The 25,218-nt window shown below is 40.7% G+C and overlaps 2 protein-coding genes and 1 non-coding gene across 3 annotated transcripts; 2 read left to right on the top strand and 1 right to left on the bottom strand.

Annotated features, from left to right (window-relative positions):
* Window positions 1-3,883: 3,883 nt before the first annotated feature.
* Window positions 3,884-4,828, top strand: LOC100680627 (olfactory receptor 10A7-like). The gene has a single exon (XM_007666587.1). The coding sequence runs from the start codon at window positions 3,884-3,886 to the stop codon at window positions 4,826-4,828; it is 945 nt and encodes a 314-aa protein (XP_007664777.1).
* A 5,480-nt stretch (window positions 4,829-10,308) lies between these two features.
* LOC114810435 lies at window positions 10,309-10,446 on the top strand. The gene has a single exon (XR_003758135.1). It is a non-coding gene; the product is annotated as a small nucleolar RNA SNORA7 (small nucleolar RNA).
* Window positions 10,447-12,610: 2,164 nt separating this feature from the next.
* Window positions 12,611-23,923, bottom strand: LOC107547817 (olfactory receptor 10AG1-like). The gene is made up of 4 exons (XM_029059209.2): window positions 23,851-23,923; window positions 21,155-21,342; window positions 15,500-15,610; window positions 12,611-13,546 (listed from the first exon to the last, which is right to left on the bottom strand). Exons 1-4 carry the CDS (start codon window positions 23,921-23,923, stop codon window positions 12,611-12,613), a joined length of 1,308 nt encoding a protein of 435 aa, XP_028915042.2.
* Window positions 23,924-25,218: the final 1,295 nt, after the last annotated feature.

Genomic DNA, 25,218 nt, shown 5'->3' with positions numbered 1-25,218 from the left:
TTCCCCCCATTTCCCTCTGCTCCTCCCCCTCTCCCTTCCCATCCCCTCAGCACTGTACTCGTCCGCTCAACTGTATATATCTTCATTACCCTATTTATTTTGTTAATGAAATGTACATCGCCTTTATTCTATTTAGTTGCCATTGTTTTTACGAGATGTTCTTCCCCTTGACTCTATTTATTGCCATTGTTCTCGTCTGTGCGTCTCCCCCGATTAGACTGTAAGCCCGTCAAACGGCAGGGACTGTCTCTATCTGTTGTCGACTTGTTCATTCCAAGCGCTTAGTACAGTGCTCTGCACTTAGCGCTCAATAAATACTATTGAATGAATGAATGAATGAATATGACCCTTATGCGGGCCAGGGGCTGTGTCCAACCCAATTTGCTTGTCTCGACCCCAGTGCTTAGTACAGTGCTTGGAACCTAGAAAGCAACTAACAAATACCATGGTAATAATTATTATTATGATTATTATTAATAAATGTCTACCTACAGAGCCCACTATTGTGGCCATTGTAACCCAATATTACTGGTGATTTCCATATCTGTTTTTCCTCTAAAAATTAAAATTTCACAATCAACCAGTGGTTTTTATTGGGCATGTACTCTGTGCAGAGCACTGTACTAGGCACTTAGGGAGAGTACAAATCAATAAAACTCGTGGATATGATCCTGGCCCACAAGGAACTTACAATCTATAGGAAAGTCAAAGTCTGTCCCTAATCAATTAAAGGAAAGTTCAGTAATGAACAGCTAATATTAAATCTAATATTCAGAAATCTACAGTGCCTAACAAACTCTGAGCAATTTTTATTTCACCCAGTCACCAAACATTCAAAGATATGACAATACCATCAGAAAAAATCATATTGAGGATTTAGTTTCATAATTTATAGGGTATGTCTAACAAGAATAAAATTAAGAATTCCAACATTTAACTACCCGTCTTAAATTCAGGCAACAATTTTGATGACATTTTTCCTTTTAGGTGAGCAGACTTGAAGGCAAGACTTTTAAAAAATCCAAATCCTTAAAAGTTCTGGCCATCACAGTGTATGCTTAACTCCCAGTGTGCACAATTAAAAATTCAATGATTTCACAGCATCTTTAAGTGTAAAAAATGCAAGCATCCCGTGGGCATGATTTATCCTAATGAAGCTTTCCATATATCTATAGAGAAAGGTAAACAAAAGTGTAATGAGCTATCCCACTGCTCCCTTTGTTGTAAGCAATGGCCTGGGGACCACCTCTCTGGGGTCACCCCAAAATTTCAAAGAGGCCTTGTCATCCAGAACATGAACATTTCAAATCAACCCAGGAACAACAATCTCCTTCAAGAGGCAGGTAAATTTCTCAATAAGGTATTCATGTATTAGTAAATAGTGGAGGAAGGACACCTTTCTAGAAACTGGCAGATTTGGCTTCTAATCCTAGATCTCTCACTCCACATTTTCCTCTTTCCTATTTGTTGAACTCTCTTGAATATCAGAGGGAGGTTGGGTGGATGGATGAGACAATTCTATTAAGTTCCTCTAGTCTGTAGGCACCCTGTGGGCAAGAGAAATGCCTTCCAAGTCTGTTATACTGTACTCCTCCAGGTGCTTAGTATTGTCCTCTGCAGACAGTAAGCGCCCAATAAATATGATTGATTAGCAGCAGTGTTTGATAAGTTCCAATTCCGAGCAGTGTCCTCTCCTAGGCACTGTATGTTGAATAACAAAGGAAGGTTAAAATGTGGTTCTTTCCTTACAAGAGTTTGCAATTTAATGGTCCAGTAGACAAGCATGTACATCTTACAACAATAGATAAGGTGAGCTAGCTGTTTAAAATTACATATAAAACTACGAAAATGCTCAAGTTGAGTAGACAGTGAGGGGAGGGGTATTGTGGGAAGAGCTCATGAGGGTTTGGAATTTGTAGGGCTTGAAGAAATGGCAGAAGTCTCATTTAGGAAAAAAATGAAGTGGGAAGGATTGGAACAGTGCACAGGTTTCCTTGGGTTGAATGGAGATAATGACCTAGGAGGAAAACATTTGGCCAAGAGGTGTGAAGTACAGAAGGAAAATATTTCACTTGATATTACTGGCAAGTATTCCTGTCGACTTCCAGCAATTTATTAATTTATTCAATCGTAATGATTGAGCATTTATTGTGTGCAGAGCACTGTATTAAGCACTTGGAAAGTACAATTCGGCAACAGATAGAGACAATCCCTGCCCAATAACGGGCTCTCAGTTTAGAAGTGATGGAGTGCTGAAGTTCTCCAATGTGTTGAAGAGAAGAGCCTTGCTCTCTGTGTAATATGTGATTGAACTGGCAACAGAGGGATAATGGGGGATGATGAATAGAGTTGTTAAAATGATCTAGAAATCAGGTCATAAGGGTTATTTCTTGGACATAGGAATGGCGAGAAGGAGGCAGATGTGTCAATATTCTTCCCGAATTGATTTTATGCCAAATAAAATAAACCATTCCTCATGGGAGGTGAACAGAAAGCATCCTAATAATTTTGGGAACTCCTTCATTGTGGAGGTCAGATAAAATTACCCAGGGCTTTTAGTTTAGCTAGACTTCTACACAGTTGACCATTTGATTAGTGACCTCATGATTCAAATCGTATGAACAGCTAAACTGCTCCTAGAAAACAGAACTGATCTTTACACACTTTACAGTTATCCAGGGAAGGGGTCTCAAGGTACATTTGGGCTTTTGTTTTATTCTTCTCTTTCACTTACTAAAGTTATTCAAAAATGAAATCCTACATTAAAAAAATACATCAAGCCAACAATAAAACTTTGTTATGGAAAGAGTAAGACTGTAGGGAGTTTAAATAATTTTCTTGGTTACCGGATTTTGAACTATTCTTCCTCTCCCCACAATCCTTTTGATAGCACCTGTTCTTCTTGTCTCTTAGAAAGGCGAAGAAAGGAGAATTATGAAGGGATTTCCAAGTACCTGATAAGGGAAAGAAAAATATTTTTTCTTTTGGGACCATCTAGTTGTAAACCATCTGCTATTTGCTATGCGATCATGGTCAAGTCACTTCACTTCTCTATATCTCAGTGACTTCATTTGGAAAATGGGGATTAAGAAAGTGAACCCCATGTTGGACATGGACTATGTCCATCCTGATTAGTTTGTATCTACCCCAGAGATTAGAACAGTGCCTGACACAAAGTGTTTAAATCCTCACAATGCTAAAATTATAACACTACTTGGCTAAGGATGGGACTTGAGAGAGAAGAGGTGGTACGGATGCGTAGGTATATTTTTGGTTCTTTTGTGTGAAAAATTTTCACCCGGTCCTTTTGGTCACGTGAGCATCCAGGCTGTGTACATGTGTGTAATTGTGTTTGTGTGCATATGCTTATGTGTACTGGGGGTATAGGTCTGTGTGTGGAGGTGTGTTTGTGTGACCGGAAGTTGAGAAAATTTCCATGTGGAAGTCATGGATTGAGTTGCTTTGTTCCCTGCAGAGAATCTGTGATTATTTAATTGCCCCAGCAGACTTAGGCCCTCTAAATGTGATAACGTCTAGTGTGGTGAGAAAAATGTGGGTTCATTAATGATAAACATTAATAGCAAGTGATGATAAAATGAAATTCTTTATTCCTTTACAGAATCTGTATTATTGGCTAACTTCACTACTCCCCCAGTCTCCTGAACTTGCTTCTGGGCACTGAGAACCTTGACACCATATATTTCATGTTATGATTACCTCCATGATCCTTGACCAAATTAGCTACTCAAGTTCATTCTGAGAAATGTTCATAGGGAAGACCTGGCCTATGAAAAAATTGCTACGTATTTTTTTCCTGAACAAAGTGCACATATTTTGGGCCCAGATATTTCTGTACTTACATTGCCAAAAATATAACATGCGAATGAGGGAAGGCAATCAGTCACTTGTGACTGAATTCATTCTTTTGGGTTTTTCCAATCTCCATGAATTTAAGGTCATCTTATTTATGCTTTTCCTTGTAGTGTACCTAATAACCTTAATAGGAAACTCCCTCTTAGTGTTGGTCTCCACTGTGGACCCTACCCTTCAAACCCCCATGTACTTTTTCCTCAGGAGTCTGTCCCTTATGGATATGGGCTACACCACTGTTATCATCCCCAAAATGCTCACCAATTTCCTGTCCAAGGATAAAAGTATTTCCTTTGGTGGCTGTGCTACCCAGATGTATTTTGCCTTCTTTTTTGGATCCTCGGAGTGTTGGATCCTGACAACGATGGCTAATGACAGACAGGCCGCCATATGTGATCCACTCCGCTATTCGCTCATCATGAACCGGAGGTTCTGTCTGCAGCTCTCCCTGGCTTCCTGGCTAGCAGGGATTCCCGTGGCAACAGTACAGACTACATTGATGTTTACATTGCCCTTCTGTGGGCCTAATGTAATTAACCACTTCTTCTGTGATAGCCCTCCTGTCTTAGACCTGGTGTGCACGGACACCTTCGCACTTGAGATACATAGTGTAACTGCAACCGTTATCATCCTGATGCTCCCCTTTGGAGTGATCGTTGTGTCTTACATCCGCATCCTTGTCACCATCCTGAAGATGTCTTCCGCCGAGGGCCGTCGCAAAGCCTTCTCCACCTGCTCGTCCCATCTCGTTGTGGTCTCACTGTTCTTTGGGGCTGCGGGATCAACTTATTTCCGACTGAAATCCACTTACTCTCCTGAGACCAAGAAGCTGCTTTCCCTCTCCTATTCAGTCTTCACTCCCATGCTAAATCCCTTGATCTACAGTCTGAGGAATCAAGAGGTGAAAGGAGCTCTGAAGAGAATTCTGGGCAAAAAGATATCTTCCCAGGATCTGTGAGGCTCTGATTTGTGAAGGTGACTTTTTTTTTACTGACATATAAAGTCACTGACTCTGCTCAGTCACTATTACTTGGCACATTCCCATCTTTATCATTTCCTTTGGGCTCACTGTGTGCACTGGATATTCTGGGCTCTTGGAAAGACCATAGAGAAGCGTCAGAGGCCCATTCCTTGTTCTCAGAATTGAAGTAGACAACATCAGTAAGAACCCAGGCTAGGAAGACATGAAATATCAAGAGATCAACATGTCAAAAAGGACATTTTCTCCATCAATTAATAGTATTGACTGAGGGCTTTTTGTTTGCAGAGCACGAGGGCAATATTTTATAGCATTATAGAATTACTGATATGTATTAATGTTCTACTGTTTTATTTAAAAAATTTGAAGAGATCAGAAAAGAATATATAGGGGTTCCTGGAAGTTGAATGTTAGGTTGATTTTTCATCTCACAGACAAGTTTCTCTGCTCCTGATCCACTCCTATTTCCAGGATCACTACCCTGTTCTTCTAGAGAATACCTCCCTGCCCCCCATTTGTATTTAAGCAGATGCTTGCCACGTCTGAAAATCCAACTGTGGGTTTGATTTGTGAAGCAAAACCATAAGTGAAGTGACATCTAATAATTGCATCCACCAGACCTCAAGGAAGGTATTCTTCTAATTCAAAAAGAAAAAAAAAGTCCTTGAATAGTAACATCTAGAGATCTACCATTTATTCAGTTCCTTTCATCAGAGTTTTTTAAGGGTTCTAAGTGCTTACTATGAGCTAGGCTAGATCTGATTAATATCTACCTGCAACTATGCTTAGTACAGTGCCTGGCACATAGTAAATGCTTAACCAATAGCATAAAAAATCATATGCCATCACTGCCAGGATGATACGTTCTGTAGCACCTAGAAATATCAAGGTCTACAGCAGAGAAGCCCACACAGGGAAAGTAATAGTTCTGTCCTGTGTCCAGAGGTCCACCAGCATTCTGGGGGGAGTGACTATGGGTAGCAGATTTCTAAGGGAAAAGTAAATGGGGATGTTGAGTGTTTGATTGGCCTTGGTTTTATTCGAGTAGTAATAAACATGTAAATGATCCAGAATAACCCAAAAAGATGCCCCTGCAGTTTGGGGACACTGGAAACATCCCAAGAGAATAAATTCCATAACTTTGGTATGATTTCCCAGCAACATAATAATAAAATTATAGTATTACATGCTTACTATGTGCTAATCAGTGTTCTAAGTGCTGAGGTAGATACAAGATAATTGGGTTGGACACAGTCCCTTGATCCACATAGAGCTCACAGGCTTAATTTCCATTTTGCTGATGAGGGAACTAAGCCACAGAGAAATGAAGTGACTTGCCCAAGGTCACACAGTAGAGAAATGGTAGAACCATGACCTTCTGGCTCCCAGGCCCATGCTCTTTCTGTATTTCATCTGCAAAATGGAACATACTTAGGTACTTAGTACTGGTACTTAGGAAAAGAATGCTTGAAGTGAGAGTCAATGAGAACAGAAATATTCTCAATTCCATATGATTAGACCTTAATATTTTTTACATGCAATTCAAGGTTTCTGTCATTAAATTCATTAATAAATGTCATGTAACTTATTCAAGTCATCTTGGTTCATTGGAACAGTTTTACATAGCCCTGGACCAGTCATCCACTCCATCTTTCCTAAGGTTTATGCAAATCACTCTAGAATATTTCTGCACAAATTCTATAGCAGTATTTATCCACACATTCCCCGGGAACATGGGTGAAAGTTATAAGCTCATTGTGGGCAGCGAACCTTTCTGCTAACTCTGTTGTATTAAGCTCTTAGTATGTCTAAGTGATTATCACAGTGCTTTGCACATAGTAAGGGCTCAATAAATACCATTGATTGATGTTAACGTAGTAACTTAGTAGGTGCTGAGTTTCATATTCGACAAGGATTAGTGTCTGATATTTATTACCGTGTGTCTCCCCCTCTACTCTCTATGTTCGTTGTGGGCAGGGAATGTGTCTGACGACTCTCTCATGTGGTTAGCAGAGTGGTCTGCACACAGTAAGTGCTCAATATATAACATTGGTGGTCTTGATTTGGTCTACTTCAGCGCCTTCTTAGGCTTAGCTTATGCTTTGACATAGACTAAATGAATACCCTAATTAATATCTGTAGAGGTTGTCTGAAATAACTCCATGAAAACTTCCCCAGTGAAACAATACTTAAAGCAGTGAAGTTGATGAGTGTTGATGAGGATCTTAGATGCCATCTTCATATTGGCCAAATCACTTAGACTGAAAGCTTCTTATCACTCCAAATCACTTAGACTGAAAGAACTTGTCTACCATTTCTGCTAAACTGTATTCTCCCAAGTGCTTAGCACTATGCTTTGCACACAGTAAGCGCTCCAAAAATATGTTTGAGATTAATAACAAGAATTATACTGAAAGTGGTATTTAGCCACTTATTATATGCCAGGCACTGTACTTAGCAGTGGGGTAGATAGAAGACAATCAGGTCAGACACGGTCGCTGTTGCACATGGAGCTCTCAGTGTATCAGAGGGAGGATTAGTGAACCCCATTTTACAAATGAGATAACTGTGGCACAGAGAAGTCAAGTGACCTGCCCAAGGCCCTACAGCAGATGAGTGGTCAGGGCAGGAGTAGAACCCAGATCCAGACTTGGGCTCTTTTCATTAGACCATGCGTCTCCTTTGGACTTTGGCTTCTGCTGTTGCTCTTGAATCTCTTGTCCCTTGTTGCGGTTCAGGCTGCTTTCACTGTTTTCAGTCTTCCTTGGGCTCAGCACAGTTCACACCCCTGCTTCTCCAGAAGGTCAAAGCTCTCCAGTATGCACTCTGCATTCTACAGGTGGTGACCAGAGCGGCTTGATTCTTGACTCTTCTGCCTGTGGTCAGTATGTATCGAACATCACTTCACATCACTTAACGCTTAATAGAAGCTCTTAGTACACTGCTCTGCACACAGTGAGTGCTTAATAAATGAGATCTAATGAATGATTGAGTGAATGAATGAATTGCATCTCCTCCTGACAATCTCACCTCTCAGTCCAGTAAGGTGAGGAATATCCAAGCACATCAACTGCATTCTGAAAGTAACCTAAAAAACTTTGTGATTGCTTAGAATTTCAGTTGATTAGAGGATGGGTCTGATAACAGTGATCATATATTTCTTCCTAAGATAATTGCTTGGGCCTCCAATTCATTGTTAGTACAACTCTCCAGAAAAATTTGTTCATCATTAATATTCACTGTCCTGGTAATTGGGTGCTTGGGGAAGTCTGATATAAAAATATAAAAAGTTGGTAGGTACATTCCCAGCCCACAGTGAGCTTACAGTCTAGTGGGGAGACAGACACTAAAATAAATAAAAGAATAAATTACAGATAGGTACATAATGGCTGTGGGGCTGAGGGTCTGGGAGGGATTTACATTAGGTTTATTGCTTTCTTAGGTTTATATGAATTATATAAGGGGGTCTTCAAATTGTAATTCTACCTATTTGGAGAGAACCTCCGAGAGGGGAGAAACAGGCTAAACTTCATGGTGACATAAAAGTACAGGAGGCAAATCTAAAGAAGAGAAGCCAATCAAATGGGTTCAGGAGATACATGAAAGAGAATAAGGGTTAGTCATTATTCAGTTTTTACATTTCTCCTTTCTCATATGTACAGTCTTCAGAACTCTGAAACACAAGTAACAGTTTTGAGAACTTAGAACTGTTTGGTACCTCCATTCTCCCAGAGTTTAAGGTGGCTCATTGGATTTAGCTCTCTCATTCACCTGACACATCCAATTCGTCACCAAGACCTGCCGGTCTCACCTTTATAATATCGCCAAGATCCACCCTTTCCTCTCCACCCAAATGGCTATCTTACTGGTATAGGCTCTCATAATATCCCGGCTGGATGATTGTGTCAGCCTTCTCTCTGATCTCCCTTCCTCCTGTCTCTCCCTGCTCCAGTCTATTCTTCATTCCGCTGCCTGGCTCATCTTCCTGCAGAAATGCTCTGGGCATGTCACTCCCCTCTTCAAAAACCTCCAGTGGTTGCCTATCAACCTCCGCATGCAACAAAAACTTCTCACTCTAGGCTTCAAGGCTCTCCATCACCTTGTCCCCTCCTGCCTCACCTCCCCTCTCTCTTTCTACTGCCCACCCCGTACACTCTGCTCCTCTGCCGCTCACCTCCTCACGGTCCCCCGTTCCCGCCTATCCTGCCATCAACCCCTGGCCCACGTCCTACCGCTGTCCTGGAATGCCCTCTCTCCTCACATCTTCCAAACTAACTCTCTTCCCCTCTTCAAAGCCCTACTGAGAGCTCACCTCCTCCAAGAGGCCTTCCCAGACTGAGCTTCCCCTTTTCCCTCTGCTCCCTCTGCTGCCTCTCTGCCTGCCCCCCCTTCACCTCCCCTCAGCTAAGCCCTCTTTCCCTTTGCTCCTCCCCCTCTCCCTTCCTCTCCCCTCAGCACTGTGCTCGTCTGCTTATTTGTATATATTTTTATTACCCGATTTATTTTGTTAATGAGATGTACATCCCCTTGATTCTATTTATTGCTATTGTTTTTGTTTGTCTCCCCCGAAAGCCCGTCAATGGGCAGGGATTGTCTTTATCTGTTGCCGAATTGTACATTCCAAGCACTTAGTACAGTGTTCTGCACATAGTAAGTGCTCAATAAATACTATTGAATGAATGAGGTGGGATGCAATACCTGAAATAGTTTACAACTTCAGAGAAGTAGCCTAGTCTAGTGAAAAGAGCAGAGGCCTCAGAGTCAGGGGATTGGTATCCTAATCCCAGTTCTGCCAGGTGTCTGTTGTGTGACCTTTGGCGAGTCAGGAAGACATAGTGGATAGAGAACAGTCCTGGGAGTCAGAGGATCATGGGTTCTAATCCTGACTCACCCACTTGTCTGTCATATGGCCTTCAGAAAGTCACTTCTCTGTCCTTAGTTATCTCATCTTAAAAGTGGTGACTGATACTGTGAGCCCCACATGGGAGACAGTGTCCAACACGATTTCCTTATATCCACCCCAGCGCTTAGTACAGTGGCTGGCTCATTTTAAGCCCTTAACAAATACCATCATTATTATCATTATTATTAAGTCACTTCTTTATATCTTAGTTACCTCATCTGTAATATAGGGATTAAGACTATAAGCCCCAAGTGGGATATGGATTGTGTTCAAACTGATTAGCTTGTATCTACCCCATGCTTAGTATGTCACCTGGCAGATAATAAGCACTTAAATACTATTAAAAAAACAAACAAAACCAAAAGGTTTTGCCCTGGACCATGAGACTGAGCTGGATGTCATGGCTATTCAAAATAGAAGAGGATCTAGCTCAGTGTATTGGAATCCAAGAGAGTCTCACAAAACATTGGCAGGCAGGCACATCAAACAGTCCTCCTTAAGTAATGAAATGGTTAGAAACATGACTCTAGAAATTAGTTGAGATAATGAACTGTCTCCCCTCTCAGGATTGCATCTGGAGAGTTTCCAGTACTCTACTAGTCTTGGCTATGGGAGAGAGAGTCATGCAGAAGCATAACCATTCCATTCCTAGCTTGGACAGTGGCTAACGAGTGGAAGGCAATCTGTTGCAAGTCAAAACTCATCTGTGCTGGGCAGCAACAGCATGGGAGAGAGTGGAGGGTGGAGATTCAAGGAAGAAAGAAATGGTAAACCACTTCCATAATTTTACCAAGAAAACTCTATGGATATACTACCTGAATGATTGCAGATGGAGGTGGGGTGTCCTGGAAGAGATGTGTCCATGGAGTCGCTATGGGTTGGAGATGACTCGACAGCATAAGACAGACAATAAACTCTCTGCTAAGCCTGCTTCAAAACATTTAGCATACGTGATGCTATAAAGAATGATGGTTTTGTCACCATTTTTAGGAGATATAGGAATGCTTCTACAATAGATGTGTTTTTGGTAGTAACATTAAGGACATGCACCATATAATATTTTCCACTGTTAATAATGATAATGGTTTCGGCTAAGCGCTTACTATGTGTCAAGCACTGTACAAACTGCTGGCATAGATGCAAGCTAATCAGGTTGGACACAGTCTCTGTCCCACATAGGGTTCACAGTCTTAATCCTTATTTTTAAAGATGGGATGACTGAGGCCTAGGGAAATTTATGTGACTTGCCCAAGTTCACCCAGCAGACAAGTGGCAGAGTTGGGATTAGAATCTAGGTCATTCTGACTTCCATGTCTGTGCTCTATCCACTAAGCTAAATGAATTGAACATCACATTAAAATGGCTGTTAAAAATGTAATATGGTAATTTATTCCCAGTGAATTTGCTAATTAATTCAAATTGCTGTAGTTCTAATTCTGATACATAGGGGTATAACAAGCCATCAAAAGGGCAGAAAACAAAATTAGGTTGTCAAAATTAGATGATAAAAAATTCAATGTAGAAATTCCACTGTCACCAACCAATCCCATTATCGCTTTCTCTCTGATTCAGATTTTCTTTCCTACCTTTTTCTCACCCTCCCCCTAATTTTGGATCATTGGCCTGGGAATATGGGACTTTAACTGTTTAGGTAGATCTAAACTATTGGTTTGAGACTCTAGAAACTTTAGTTCTGTCTTCAAAATTCAACTCCTGCAACCAGCCACTTGATACTTGAAATATTTGTGAGGATTCAGATCCCAAATTGATTTTTCTTTTGAAAAAAAATCCTTTAAGAAATTATATCTGCCCTAAGCAGACTTGGCAATAAAATAATCATATTTAGTTCATGGGACTAAATCAAGAGCGTAAATCTGTAGATATTTTTCTATTTATTTTATTAATGATGTATAGATATCTAGAATTCCATTCATTTATATTGATGCTTCTGATGCTTGTCTACTTGTTTTGTTTTGTTATCTGTATCCCCCTTCTAATAATAATAATAATAATGGTATTTGTTAAGCACTTACTATGTGCAAACCACTGTTCTAAGTGCTGGGGGGATACAGGGTGATCAGATTGTCCCACATGAGGCTCACAGTTTTAATCCCTATTTTACAGATGAGGTATCTGAGGCACAGAGAAGTTAAGTGACTTGCCCAAAGTCACACAGCTAGCAAGCAGTAGAGCCGGAATTTGAACCCATGACCTCTGACTCCCAAGCCCAGGCTCTTTCCACTGAGCCACACTGCCTCTCTAGACTCTGAGCCTGTTGTTGAGTAACAATTGTCTCTATTTGTTGCCAAATTGTACTTTTCAAGGGCTTAGTACAGTGCTCTGCACAAGGTAAGCGCTCAGTAAATACAATTGAATGAATGAAAGTATAAAGTTATGTAAAATATGAGAAGCCATACTCTTTTGCTCCTTAGTCCATTAATGATTACATTTAATTTCTGTTTACTTGTATTGCTTTCTGTCTCCCCACCCTGCCCCCCCAAGACTGTGAACTCCTTCTGGGCAGGGATTTTCTCTCTTTATTAATGTATTGTACTTTCCCAAGCACTTAATACAATGCTCTGCACCAAGTAAGTGCTCAATGATTACAATTGAAAGAATATAGAATAGAAGTAAAAGCAAGTTTCCACATACTGGATGTCTGACCACTTTTGCATGTGAAATAGGCAAAGATTGCATATTTTGACACAATGTCACCCTGGACATAAAACAGTGAGTATTGAAGGCATACCTATATTCTTTCTGAGTGATTAAAGGAACTAGAGTGTGGCTTCCTAAGGAACCAGGAATACCCATGCATGGTGACCCAGTAGGAAAATAACTTCCTAATTCAGGTGACTTCAGAATAATTGTGACAGAAACTTTTTCAGGGCAACAGTCACCTCCTTCTTTCTCAGACTGTATATCATGGGGTTAAACATTGGTGTTACAGTGGTGTAGAACAGAGACAGAAATTTATCGACATGCACTGAGTGGCTTGACTTGGGCCGTAGATAGGTGATGATAGCAGATCCAAAGAACGAGGTGACAACGATGAGGTGGGAAGAACAGGTGGAGAAGACTCTGCGTTTCCCCATGGCTGAAGGTAACTTCAGGATGATGGAGATGATTTTGACGTAGGACACGAGTATCAAGAGAAATGGGGCTGTTACAAGGAGCAGAGCTACGGCATAGACTGAGAGTTCATTCATAGCTGTGTCCCCACAGGCCAGTTCAAGTACTGGTGGGATATCACAGAAAAAATGGTTCAGCTTGTTGGAATCACAGAAGGGCAGGGAGAATATCTGATAGGTCTGCCCTAACTGGACTGGAATGCCACTGATCCAGGAACCAGCTGCCATCTTGAGACATGCTTTATCATCCATGATGATTGAATACTGTCGGGGGCTACAGATGGCCACATAACGATCGTAGGCCATCACAGCCAGGAGGAAGCACTCTGTGGCTCCAAACATAAGAAAGAAATACATCTGGGCGGCACAGGCTACCAAAGGAATTGTTCTAGTTTGTGTCCAAAGGTTCGCCAGCATTCTTGGGAGAGTCACGGAAGTGTAACCCACTTCTAAGAAGGACAAATTCCTAAGGAAAAAATACATAGGGGTGTGGAGAGCTCGATCGGTTTTGGTTATTAAAATGATTAAGCTATTTCCCATCAGGATCATCATGTAAATGACTAAGAATGTTGCAAAAAGAAAAGTCTGAAGTTTGGGAGCGTTGGTGAATCCCATCAGAACAAACTCGGTCACGGTGGTGTGATTTTGTCTTGTAAGTTTCATCTGTAGAAATAGCAATGTCAAAGAATGCAAATCAGGATAAAGCTTTGTGAACAGATCCTCATTAGAAGAGGAAACATAATCAACCAATCAATGGGATTTATCAAGCGCTTATGATATGCAGAACACTGTACTAATCAATTAGGAGAGTACAATACAACTGAATCAATGGACACATCCCCTGCCCATAACGAGCTTACAGTCTAGAGGGAGAGACAGATAGCAATATGAGTAAATAATTTATAGTACAAAATTTAAAGATGGGCACATAAATGTTGTGGGATTGGGGGTGGGGTAATTATGAAATATCCAAAAGTCACAGATCCACGTTCATAGACATAAATAACAGGAATTTCAATAAAATACCTATGAAAGGAAATGGGATTAATTACATTAGGTTAAAGGATGTTACTGGAGGGTTGGATTTTTAGAGTATGGCTTTTTTCTCCCCTTTTGCCTGGGTGAGAACTAGGCTATAAGCTTCCTTTTGAGTGTGAAAGTGAAAATAAACCTAACACAGCAATTCCTTTCTTCAGGTTCCCTAGTTAATTTTCCAGCACTGAAGCAATGATGAACACTTCATGCCTTGAGCTGGTTAGACATGTGCGAAGCAGTGACAGTAGGAGCTCTAAACTGAGGTAAAAAACCAAAATATTTTAAAGATGCAGTGAAGCAAAACCTCATAGAGGGTATTGATGAAGGACAGTTAAGAGGAAACTGGAGGACAGATCAGATGAGTGTCAGACATTTAAATGTGGTGACTCTAAAAGGAGAGGTTTCAAGAAACCCAGGGCACAGAGGGTGAAAGTAAACTAAGGCCGCACTCTATACAGCAAATGCACCGATGTTTCCAGGAACAATCTTTTCATGTACTCAATTTAGGAGGAATTAATAGTCCCTCATACTCATGTAGTGTAGGTATATTTGTAAGCATTAATATTCAAATTAGCACAATTCCGTAATGAAAATGTCCCTAAATTTAACCGGTTAAGGGTAGAAGTTACACATTTATTTTCTGAGTTCATAAACTCTGTTTAAAGGAATTGGAAAGATGAAGCAGAAAATGGGTTGGAGATTATGTCCAAATTAAGTAACACATGTAATGGCAAGAATCCTGAAGCAGAGTTATTCTTCCAGTGTGTTTAAATGCACAGTGAAAACATAGGCTCAATCGATTTTGTTTTTATTGAGTGCTTATTGTGTGTTGAGCACTCTACTAAGTGCTTGGGAGAACACAACATAATGGAATTGGCAGACACATTCCCTAGCTCAGGGTAGTGTACAGTGTCGAGGGGAAGACAGCCACTGGTATAAATAAGGTATAGATATGAAACAATCTCTCTCTGAAACAACTGTCCGTGGATCCATATTAACAAAGAAATATATTTAGAAGTAAATTTACAAAGATCTGCTTGAAATTGCTCTGTCTCTTCCCAAATCTAACCAAAAATCAGAAACAATAAAGTAACAGTGTTTTTAAGACTCAAATGGAGAAATTGGGGGAAAATACTGACACATGGCTCAGATGATCAATATTGTGGAGATCAAAATGAATACTTTATACAATAAACTTAAAAAGCATAATCCAGTAGATCTGTGGGAAGGGAATGTGACTGTTTATTGTTGTACTGTACTTACCCATTCAATCAGTACAGTGATCTGCACAAAGTAAGTGCTCAATAGATATGATTGAATGAATGAATGAACTGTATGCTCCATTGATTAGCTAGCTGTGCTTTAATCTCTTCCCTCTGCGAGAAATTTTCTCAAAAAGAAATTTGTGTGACATGATTTATTTTCCATAGCATTTGATCCAAAAAAAGAATATGAAACTGTAATAAAGCTAAAAATTAGAATAACTGTTTACTATTACAACCATAGAAAGGAGGCAAACAAAAGTCTCTAACATGCTGAACAGTCAATAGTGCATACTTTTTTTTTGATCTATCCACTCACCTCAATGAGGAGGAAAGAAGGATTCCTCTCTGAGTCTGGAGGTTTACTCTGCTGATCAATTAAGCCAAGAAGTTCAGGTAATCTCCTGGACTTTGGTACGTGGATCTGTAGCTGTAGAGATAGTGTGTCCCTTTAAGCATAAGATCCAAACTTCATTTCAAGTGCAGTTAGCATATGTATAACATACTTTAAAGATCTTGGACTCCCATTTTGGTCAGAGCTGATATTTGGTAAGGTTGCAGACTGATTTTACTTGTCCAAGTAGAGACGATGCTAAGCACTGGAGCTTCAATTTTGAAAAAAAAAAGTGACCTTTAATAACTCCAAAAGATTTGCATTCAATTGCAGCACTCCATATATTTTTGAAGCTTCTTACCTATGGAGTGACACTTCCCCTGAAAGACTGAACAAAGGCAGTGTATCATCTAGTTATTGGGTAACTTTTTCTATTAGAATCGCACTTCCTTTAACTGACTACTCCATACAAGTCACTTCAAAGAAATCTAGGCGCAGCATTCACCCTTTGTTCTTGTAGCTCTTAATTAACATAGTGTCTTCAATTTCATTTGAATATATAGAACTACCCCATTCAAAGACAACAGTGTTGATGATGAGATTGAATTTGTGAGTGCATGTCACACACTGAGAATGAATCGCACCCTGTGCACCTGAAAATACAATAATTTCCTGGGGGAAATAGAGGTAGATTTCAAATCTGGGAACGTTTAAATAAGACACGTTAGGTCAAAAAAATTCCCTCTCTTCCTTAGGGATGCCTCCACCCCTCTGGCGTTCCTTGAACGTTTTTATGAAGTAATGTTTTTCCTGGTTTGGCAGGGCCATTAGCTGCCATCTGTTCTTCTCTAGAAAATCTTCCAAACTTCAAAATAAACAATCCTCATTCTAGAACAATAAATCAAGAAGCAAGGGTGGTTACTGTTTGATTTAATGTGGGCCCAATAATACAGTTCCTCCAATTGTGTTTTGTCTTCCTCCTCTAAAGGAGACAATCTTTTCGTTCTAAACTAATTAGCTTGTAAGCTCCTAGATGGCAGAGATCATGTCTACTTACTCTAGTCTATGCTCCCAAGTGCTTTGTAGAGCACTCTTCACAGAGTACGTGCTCAATTAATCCCACTGATGGCTTGATTCCCAGTAAGGCTTTAAGTGTTTCAGGGAAAGATTAACTCCAACTTCAGTGGGAGATGAAGCAGTGATTGCCAAAATTAAGCTTAGCAGCCAGAAGGACGGAAATACCCGGTCATCTGAATCTTTGATGGATGAAGAGTTTCACCCTAAGATAACCACATTTTTCTCTTGTGAGAAATGATGGTACTAGTTTTTACCAGAAAGCACATAGATATGGAACAGACTGTTCTCTAATTTTGATTCTCAAATGGAAACTTTTTCTGGCACTCCTAGGAGAATTTCATTTTTTTATAAAGTTTTACTATAGAGTTTGCCAAATTCACATAGTGCTAGTGGTCTTTGCTTGTAATAGAACAATAATTGCGACATTTGTTCAGTGCTTACTATAGGCCAAGGCCTCTACTAAGAGTTGGGTAGAACAGATATCTAATCCCCTATTTTATAGATGAGGAAACTGAGACAAGGAGAAATTAGGTTACTTGCCTGGGGCCTCAAACAGGCAAGGGACAGAGTTGGGATTAGAACCCTGGTGTCCTAGCTCCCAAGCCCTTGCTCTCATCACTAGACCATGTTACTTCTGAAGATAAATAACTCTTTAAATGAACCCTACAGGGTACCATTTTCTGACCCATCAGTACTCCAAATCTTTTTAAATGTTGAACCACCTCTTGCATGTATGTGCCAAATTATTATTTAGTTATTTATTTAGGGCAACTCTCATGTCTTGCAACATATTTGAAAAAAACCTTTGCCTTTGTTATTACAAATTATTGTTTAAAACATCTATGATTTTCTTGGAGGCTGAAAGTTTTCTCTGGTTTCACTGAAGAGAATTTACTTTTTGACTAATATTTAATTATACTATGTTCTTATGAAATGAGATTTTTGTAGCTATGGAGCAAGTAAAATTAGTGAATGAAGGAATACATCTATTACCGGGTATTTGGTAAATGTTTTTACAAAGCTGGAAGGTAAGTTGGTAAAAAGTTGAGCTGGACTCAACTTTCAGAAATGACTTCATAGAGATGGTGGGAATTTAAAGATGTTTAAGAAAGGGAGGGAGGGAACAAAATCTATGGCAGTGATCTCAGACCAATTTGCCAGGCTTCCAAATGACATTGTGTTCACAGACAGAGGCAGTCAGGGAGGGTAATTTAGAGAAGTAATGTGGTCTAGAAGCAAGAGCACAGGCCTGGGAGCTGGAGGCCCTGGGTTATAATCCTGGTTTGCATGCTGGGTGACCTTGGGGAAAATCACTGTGCCTCACTTTACCCTTTAAAATAGGAGTTCAGTTCCTGATCTCCCTCTTACTGTCAACTACCCCCTTCTGGAAACATTATACTACCTCAGCTTCACTGACACTGTCCTCTCCTGGCTCTTCTGGGAGGGACAGAGACTGTATTCAATCTGATTTTCTTGTATATTCCCAAGCGTTTAATACAGTACATGGCACATAGCATGTCACAATTACTATTATCTTTATTATTACTATTAGTAATAGTAGTCCCATGAATCTGCATGATTTCTCTGGTGTACTGGTAGCCACTGTACTTTTTCCTTGCTGAAGTTTGCAGCCCCCAAATAAGAAGACGTTGGTGGGCAAGAGCCAGAGGCCACATGCAACATTAATTTTTCTTCTCGACTGACAGGTGAAATCCAGCAAGAGTTTTACTGTCATCCTTTGAAATTGCTTCAATCTTGATGATTTTCTCATGTCTGTGCACTGCTGACATATATCTACAACAGATAAAACAGTTTGAAGGTATAGAACATGGACATTCACCTTGCCTTTTTTGTGTCTCATAAACTCAAGCTGAATATTGCTGATACTATTGGGAAAAAAAAATACTTGGCCCCTCAATAATGAGACTTCTTTTCAGCTGGAACCATTCGGAGAGCATCTCAAATTTCCTGTTCAGTGTGGTTCTAAGTAGAGTTGGTGAGTTTCAGTTTCGAATTAGGAGGTTGGTGAGGTGTGGTAGAAGGAAACAAGGCCAATGAGTGCTTTGAAGCCAATGGTGAGAAGTTTTGGTTTGATGGGATGGGCAACCCCCAGAGATTCTTGCAGAGTAGGGAAACATGGCCTGAGTGTTTTTGTAGAAAAATGATCTGGGCAGAAGAGTGAAGTATGACCTGGAATGGGGAAAGACAGGAGGCAGGGAGGTCAGCAAGGAGGCTAATACAGTAATCAAGGTGGGAAAAGGTAAGTACTTGGTTTAACATGTTAGCAGTTTTGATGGAGAGGATAGGACAGATTTTAGCAGGGTTGTGAAATTTGAACTGGCAGGATTAAGTGACAGGCTGAATTTGTGGGTTGAATGAGAGAGAGAATTCAAGAATAATACCAAAGTGACATCCTTATGAGAGAGGAAGGATGCTGGTGCTTCTTAAAGCTGTGTGACCTGAGGGAAGCACTTAACCTCTTGGTGTCTCAGTTACCTCATCTGAAAATGGGGATTAAGACTGTGAGCCCCACGTGGGACAACCTGATTACCTTGTATCTACCCCAGTTCTTAGAGCAATGCTTGGCACATAATAAGTGCTTAACAAATTCCATTATTATTATTACAGTGATATGAAAATCAGGGGGAGGACAGGTTTGGGTGGGGAGATAAAGAGTTCTCTTTTGGATTTAAATTCAAGGTGATGGCAGGATATCCAAGTAGAGATATCTTGAAGGCAGAAGGAAATGTGAGACTGCAGAGTAGGAGAGAGATCAGGGCAAAGGATGTAGATTTGAGAATCATTCAAATAGAAGTAGTAGTTGAAACCATGGGAACAAAATGGTTCTCCAAGGTAGTGGGTGTAGATGGAAAATAGAAGGGGACCAAGAACTGAACCCTGAGGGACCTACAAAGTTAGGAGGTAGAAGGCAGAGGAAGCATCCACAAAACAGACTGAGAATGAGTGACCTGAGAGGTAGAAGGAGAATCAGGGGAGAACAGCATCAGTGAAGCTGAGGAGAAGGGAATGATCGACATTGTCAAATGTAGCTGAGAGGCAGAGAAGGATTAGGATGAGATAGAGGCTGTTGGATTTGGCAAGAAGGAGATCATTTGTCATCTTTGAGAGGGTGGTGAAGGGGCAGGAGCCAGACTGGAGGGGGTTAAAGAGGAAATTGGAGAAGAGAAATTTGAGACAGGGTGTATACAGTGCAATCAAGGACTTTGGAAAGGAATGTTAGGAAGGAGATGGGGTGATAACTGGAGGGAGCAGTTAACTGGAGGGGTTGAGGGAGGGGTTTTTAGGATAGGGGAGACATGTATAAGCATGTTTGAAAGCAGTGGGGAAGAAGCCACTGGAGAGTGAACAGTTGAAAATAGTCAGGGAGGGAAGAAAGGAGGGAGCAAATACTTTGATAAGGTGCAAAGGGATAGGGTCAGATATGCAGGTGGAGGGGTTGGATTTTGATAGAAAGCAGGAGATCTCCTCCTGAAATATGACTGGGAAAGATGTGAAAGTTGAAGATAGGGCAGGGGGGATTTCATTCATTCATTCAATCATATTTATTGAGCGCTTACTCTGTGCAGAACACTGAATTAAACAGTTGGGAAGTACAATTCAGCAGCAAATAAAGAAAATCCCAGCCTACACCAGCTCACAGATTTAAGAGAGTTCACAATTTTCTCAATAAAGTAGGTGACCAGGTCATTAGGGGCAAGGGGTGGGGGAGGCAGGGGAAGGAGGGAGTTCAACATCTGAAATAACTGGTAAGGCAGTGGGCATGTGTGTCAATAAGGAAGGAGAAATTATTTTGCTAGGAAGAGTTAAAGCACATAAGGATGAACTTAAGGTGGACGAGGTCAGCCTGGTATCTAGATTTCCTCTAGGAGTGCTCTGTGACTCTGTGATCTGGGGCTCATAAACAGGAGTGATGGAAGTGGACTGTGGGTGATTCAGGGCTGTGGATCAGTGGTATGAGATCGATGAAAGGATAGGGGAGTGAGGAGTTAGGTTCAGTAGAGCGGGTGGTGTTGAGGGCATCGATATGATAGGGAAGGCAGTTTGGGTATGGAGGCTAAAAGGGGCATGATGACTTGAGAAAAATGATCAGAGTCAAATAATTGGAGGCCTCTGTTGGGAGGCCTCTGTTGGGGAAAAGATCTGTGGGTAAGAGGTGTATAGGAGATAAGGATGTTGATGTGGTTAGGGTCAGATTAAGGGATTTAAGAGTTGGTGAGTGTAGAGATTGAACAGTGACTAGAGATGATGAGAGATCGATTAGGTGTCCTAGTTGGTGAATGGGTCAGCTGGGGTGAAGCAGGAGGTCAGTGGAGTAGAAGAGTGATAGAAAGCGGGCAGTAGAGGGTCATCAGGAACATCTCCCCAGATAGTGAATTCCCCAGGGATCAATGTAGAGATGGAGGAAGAGAGAAGGTATGTGAGAATGGGATCATAATGTTTCTGAAAGTTGGAGGTCCCTATCCCAGGTGATGTTCAATAGTTCATGCCAATTTAGGGCCTCTCGGCAGAGAGATCTCAATGTCCTCAGGCAGGTCTCTGTACCGGGTGATGGGCGATGGTCCATACCAGTTTGTGGTCACTCAGCAGAGAGATCTCAGTGTCCGCAAGCTGGTCCCTGACCTTGGCAATGGCTGTTGGTCCATACTGGTTTGTGGCCTCTTGGCAGTGAGATCTCAGTGTCCTCAAGCAGGTCTCTGTCCCGAAGTGATCCGTGCCAGTTTGAGATTTCTCTTAGGAGGAGTTACTGAGGATTTAGTAAGAAAATCCATGAGTTACATGGTAGCCCGGAAGCCTGGCATTACTGGCTGAAAAGATTGTAATTGATATTTACCATCCATTTTAATTAAAACAAACTACTAAAAAAGTGAAACAACCAATTGCAACTTATGTATCATGGAACCTAACACTGATGATTGGTCGGGCCTAAAGAATAGGGTACCCAAGGAAGACTAGAGACCAAAGATTCAAAGAGACCAAGAATGTAAGAAAGAAGCCACAAACTAGTTGTCGGGAGACTGAAAACAGTCCGCTGGAGACCATGTAACAGGATGATTGGATAATGAGTGATGTTGATAGGCAGTCAAGCTTGGACTATGTCCTACATAACTATTTTGTATATTCCCCAGCACTTAGTACAGTGCCTGGCATATAGGTAACGTTTAACAGATATCATGAAAAAAACTTAAAGTATATTTATCACCAAATAATCTTAACTGGGGACTAAATATCTAATAATAATGTTGGTATTCATTCATTCAGTAGTATTTATTGACTGCTTACTATGTGCAGAGTACTGTACTAGGCGCTTGGAATGTACAATTCGGCAACAGATAGGGACAATCCCTGCCCATTGACGGGCTTACAATCTAATCGGGAGAGACAGAAAAAACAATAGCAATAAATAGAATCAAGGGGATGTACATCTCATTAACAAAATAAATAGGGTAATAAAAATATATACAAATGAGCGGACGATCACAGTGCTGAGGGGAGGGGAAGGGAGAGGGGGAGGAGCAGAGGGAAAGAGGGGGAAAAGGGGACTTAGCTGAGGGGAGGTGAATGGGGGGCAGAGAGGGAGCAGAGGGAAAAGGGGAAGCTCTGTGCAGAGCACTGTTCTAAGCACTGAGGTAGATACAGGGTAATCAAGTTGTTCCGCGTGAAGCTCAAAGTTAATCCCCATTTTACAGATGAGGTAACTGAGGCACAGAGAAGTTAAGTGACTTGCCCACAGTCACACAGCTGACAAGTGGCAGATCTGGGATTCGAACCCATGACCGCTGACTCCCAAGCCCAGGCTCTTTCCACTGAGCCACACTGCAAGGTGGATTGGGTGTAGCAGGTTTTCAAATGATCATGAACTGCAACAGGCACATTCCCATCAAGTTTAACCCCATGTTTCAACCTGACAAATCTGAAGCAGTAACTCTCCATTCTCCATTGTAGAGCTGCCTCCTCTCACTTTTGCCCTGCCAATTATTTTTGCCTATCTTTGCCACAGCTCAATCTAGAGCAGATTAATGCTAATTTCTTAGATGAAAGCTAAAAGTTTTATAGGAAAAGCACCATCCAGGATTGAATCTGATCAATTCTGATTTATGGCAATGATTGACAGCATTAAGGATTAGGACTTGTCAATGTAATAGCAATCACTATATTACATGTTTAGATATACAAAGTCTTCATCTCTCGGAATTCAATTGGAGGGGAGGAATTTGTGAGACCTTAAAACTGAATAAGCTAGCAGTTACTATCACTGGCTTAGGTGAGTTTTACTTGATTCAGGTGAACAATAAACATGGACTCCAAGGCTGTATGTGGGGCACTGTTGCACTTGTGCCTTTTGAGAGCTATAATTTCTTATGCATTGGGCCCCAATTCTGTTTATTAAGAGAACACAATGAAACATTGGTGATCATAAATTTTTACCTAGAGAGCTCATTCCTCCTGCCAATTGTAATCTGAGAGATACTGTTGATTTCTGTATCTATTTTGCTTGTAAAATACTAAAATCAATCAATGGTTTTTGTTGATCAAGTACTGTGGGCGGGGCACTAAACTAAAGAGTTGGGAAACTCTTGGAATTGGAAAACATGATCCCTGCCTTCCTAAGAGTCTACAATCTACAGAAAAGTCAGTCTGCCCTTAATCAACTAAAGAAAAGCTCAGTACTGAGTGAACAGCTAATATTAAATCTAATATTCAGAAATAAATCTTCTACCACGCCCACCAAATTCCTAGTGTTTTTATTTCACCCAGTCACCAAACATTTGAAGACAGAGATGAAAATGATAACATCATAAAAAATCCCACCAAGGATTCAGTTTTATAATCTAAACGATATGTCTAACATGAATACAATTGAGAATTCCAAGAGTTATCAACCTGGCTTAAATTCAGGAAACAATTTAGGTGACATTTTCCTTTTCCATGAGCAGACTTCAGAGGCAAGGCTTCTGAAAAAGTGAAATCCCTAAAAGTTCAGGTAAACACATTTTACACTTAATTCCCAAAGTGTACAATTAAAAATTCAATGATTTCACAACATCTTTTAAGTGTAAAAAAATCCAAGCATCTCATGGGCATGATTTATCCTAATGAAACGTTCCATGTTTCTATAAAAAAAAGGCAAACGAAAGAATAATGAGCTATCCCACTGCTTCCTTTGTTGTAAGCAATCATCTGGGTACTACCTCTCCGAGGTCACCCCAAAATTTCAAAGAGGCTATATCATCCAGAACCTGAGTCTTTCAAATCAACCAGGGGAGAACAATCCTTCAAGAGGCAGGTAAATTTCTCAGTAGTGTTCACCATGTACGATCAAATAGTGTAGAAAGGACACCCGGCTAGAAAATGGTAGATTTGACTTCTCATCCTGGATCTCTCAATTCCCCTCTTTTCTCTTTCCCAGTTATGAAAGGAACATACTACTTCTTTAACTCTTTAGAATCTCACAGTGATGTTGGGAGGATGGAGGAGATAATACTAGTAAACTCTGCTAGGCTGCAGACACCTTGTGGGCAGGAGACCTTCCTCCCAAATCTGTTATATTGTACTCTCTCAAGCTTTTAGTACAGTTCTCAGCCTCAGTAAGCACTCAATAAATATGACTGATTGAATAGCAGCAGTATTTAGCAGCAGAAGCAGCAAGGCTTAGTGGAAAGGGCCCGGGTTTGGAAGTTAGAGGACTTGGATTCTAATCCTAACTCTGCCACTTATCTGTTGTGTGACATTGGGCAAACCACTTAACTTTTCTATGCCTCACTTACCTCATCTGTGAAATGGGGATTAAGACTGTTAGCCCCACATGGGACAAACTGATTACCCTGTATCTACCCCAGTGCTTGGCACTTAGTAAGTGCTTAACAAACACCATTATTAATATTATTATTATTTGATGAATTCCATCTTTGAGCAGTACACTCTGTGGAATTATAAGGGAAGGATAAAATGTGGTTCTTGCTTTCCAGGAGTTTTCAAACTAGTGAGGGTGATGGGTCCACTAGAAAAGCATGGACATCTTACAAGTGATGGGTGCAGTAGAAAAGCATGGACATCTTGCTACACTAGATAAAATGAGTCAGGTGTTTAAAATAACATATACAAGTAATAGAAATGCCCAAGAATATAACCAAATCTGAAGGTAGTTGAGCGGACAGTATGGGAATGGGTATTGTGGGAAGAGCTTGTGACAGGGGTTGGAATGTGTAGGATTTTAAGAAGTGGCAGAAGTCTGGTTTGGGAAAAAAATGTTCTTCGTGGGCAAATAAACTGGGGAGGGTTGGAACAATTAATAGGTCTTCTTGGGTTGAGTGAAGAGAATGACTTAGAAGGAAGACAGCTGGCAGTGAGCTGAGAAAAGATTTCATTTAATATTATTGGCAATAAATGTCCCTGCAGACTTTCATGGAATTGAGTGCCGCCATCCAATGTATTGAAGAGAAGTGTCTTGCTGTTCTATGTAATGTATCATTGGACTAGGGATAGAGAGACAATAGGGAACCAAGAATAAAGTCATTAAAATGATACAGTCCCTGGATGATAAGGGCTCTCTCTGGGGTAAAGGAATGGCAAGAATGAGGTAGATAAGTGGAAATATTCTTCCCAAA

The sequence above is a fragment of the Ornithorhynchus anatinus genome, chromosome 3, assembly GCF_004115215.2.
Source record: "Ornithorhynchus anatinus isolate Pmale09 chromosome 3, mOrnAna1.pri.v4, whole genome shotgun sequence".
NCBI classification, from domain to species: domain Eukaryota; kingdom Metazoa; phylum Chordata; class Mammalia; order Monotremata; family Ornithorhynchidae; genus Ornithorhynchus; species Ornithorhynchus anatinus.
Note: the sequence above shows the minus strand (reverse complement) of the source record. Positions and strands in the feature narration are given on the sequence as shown.

What these genes read in the sequence shown, in the direction of transcription:
- LOC100680627 (XM_007666587.1), top strand. Translation starts at nt 3,884, where the DNA reads ATGAGGGAAGGCAATCAGTCACTTGTGACTGAATTCATTCTTTTGGGT.
- LOC107547817 (XM_029059209.2), bottom strand. Translation starts at nt 23,923, where the DNA reads ATGGTGAACACTACTGAGAAATTTACCTGCCTCTTGAAGGATTGTTCT. An exon ending in GGTTGATTTGAAAGACTCAG is followed by an intron (nt 21,343 to 23,850) that starts GTTCTGGATGAT and finishes ACTCCTCCTAAG; the next exon opens with AGAAATCTCAAACTGGCACG. An exon ending in GGACCATCGCCCATCACCCG is followed by an intron (nt 15,611 to 21,154) that starts GTACAGAGACCT and finishes CTATCTCTACAG; the next exon opens with CTACAGATCCACGTACCAAA.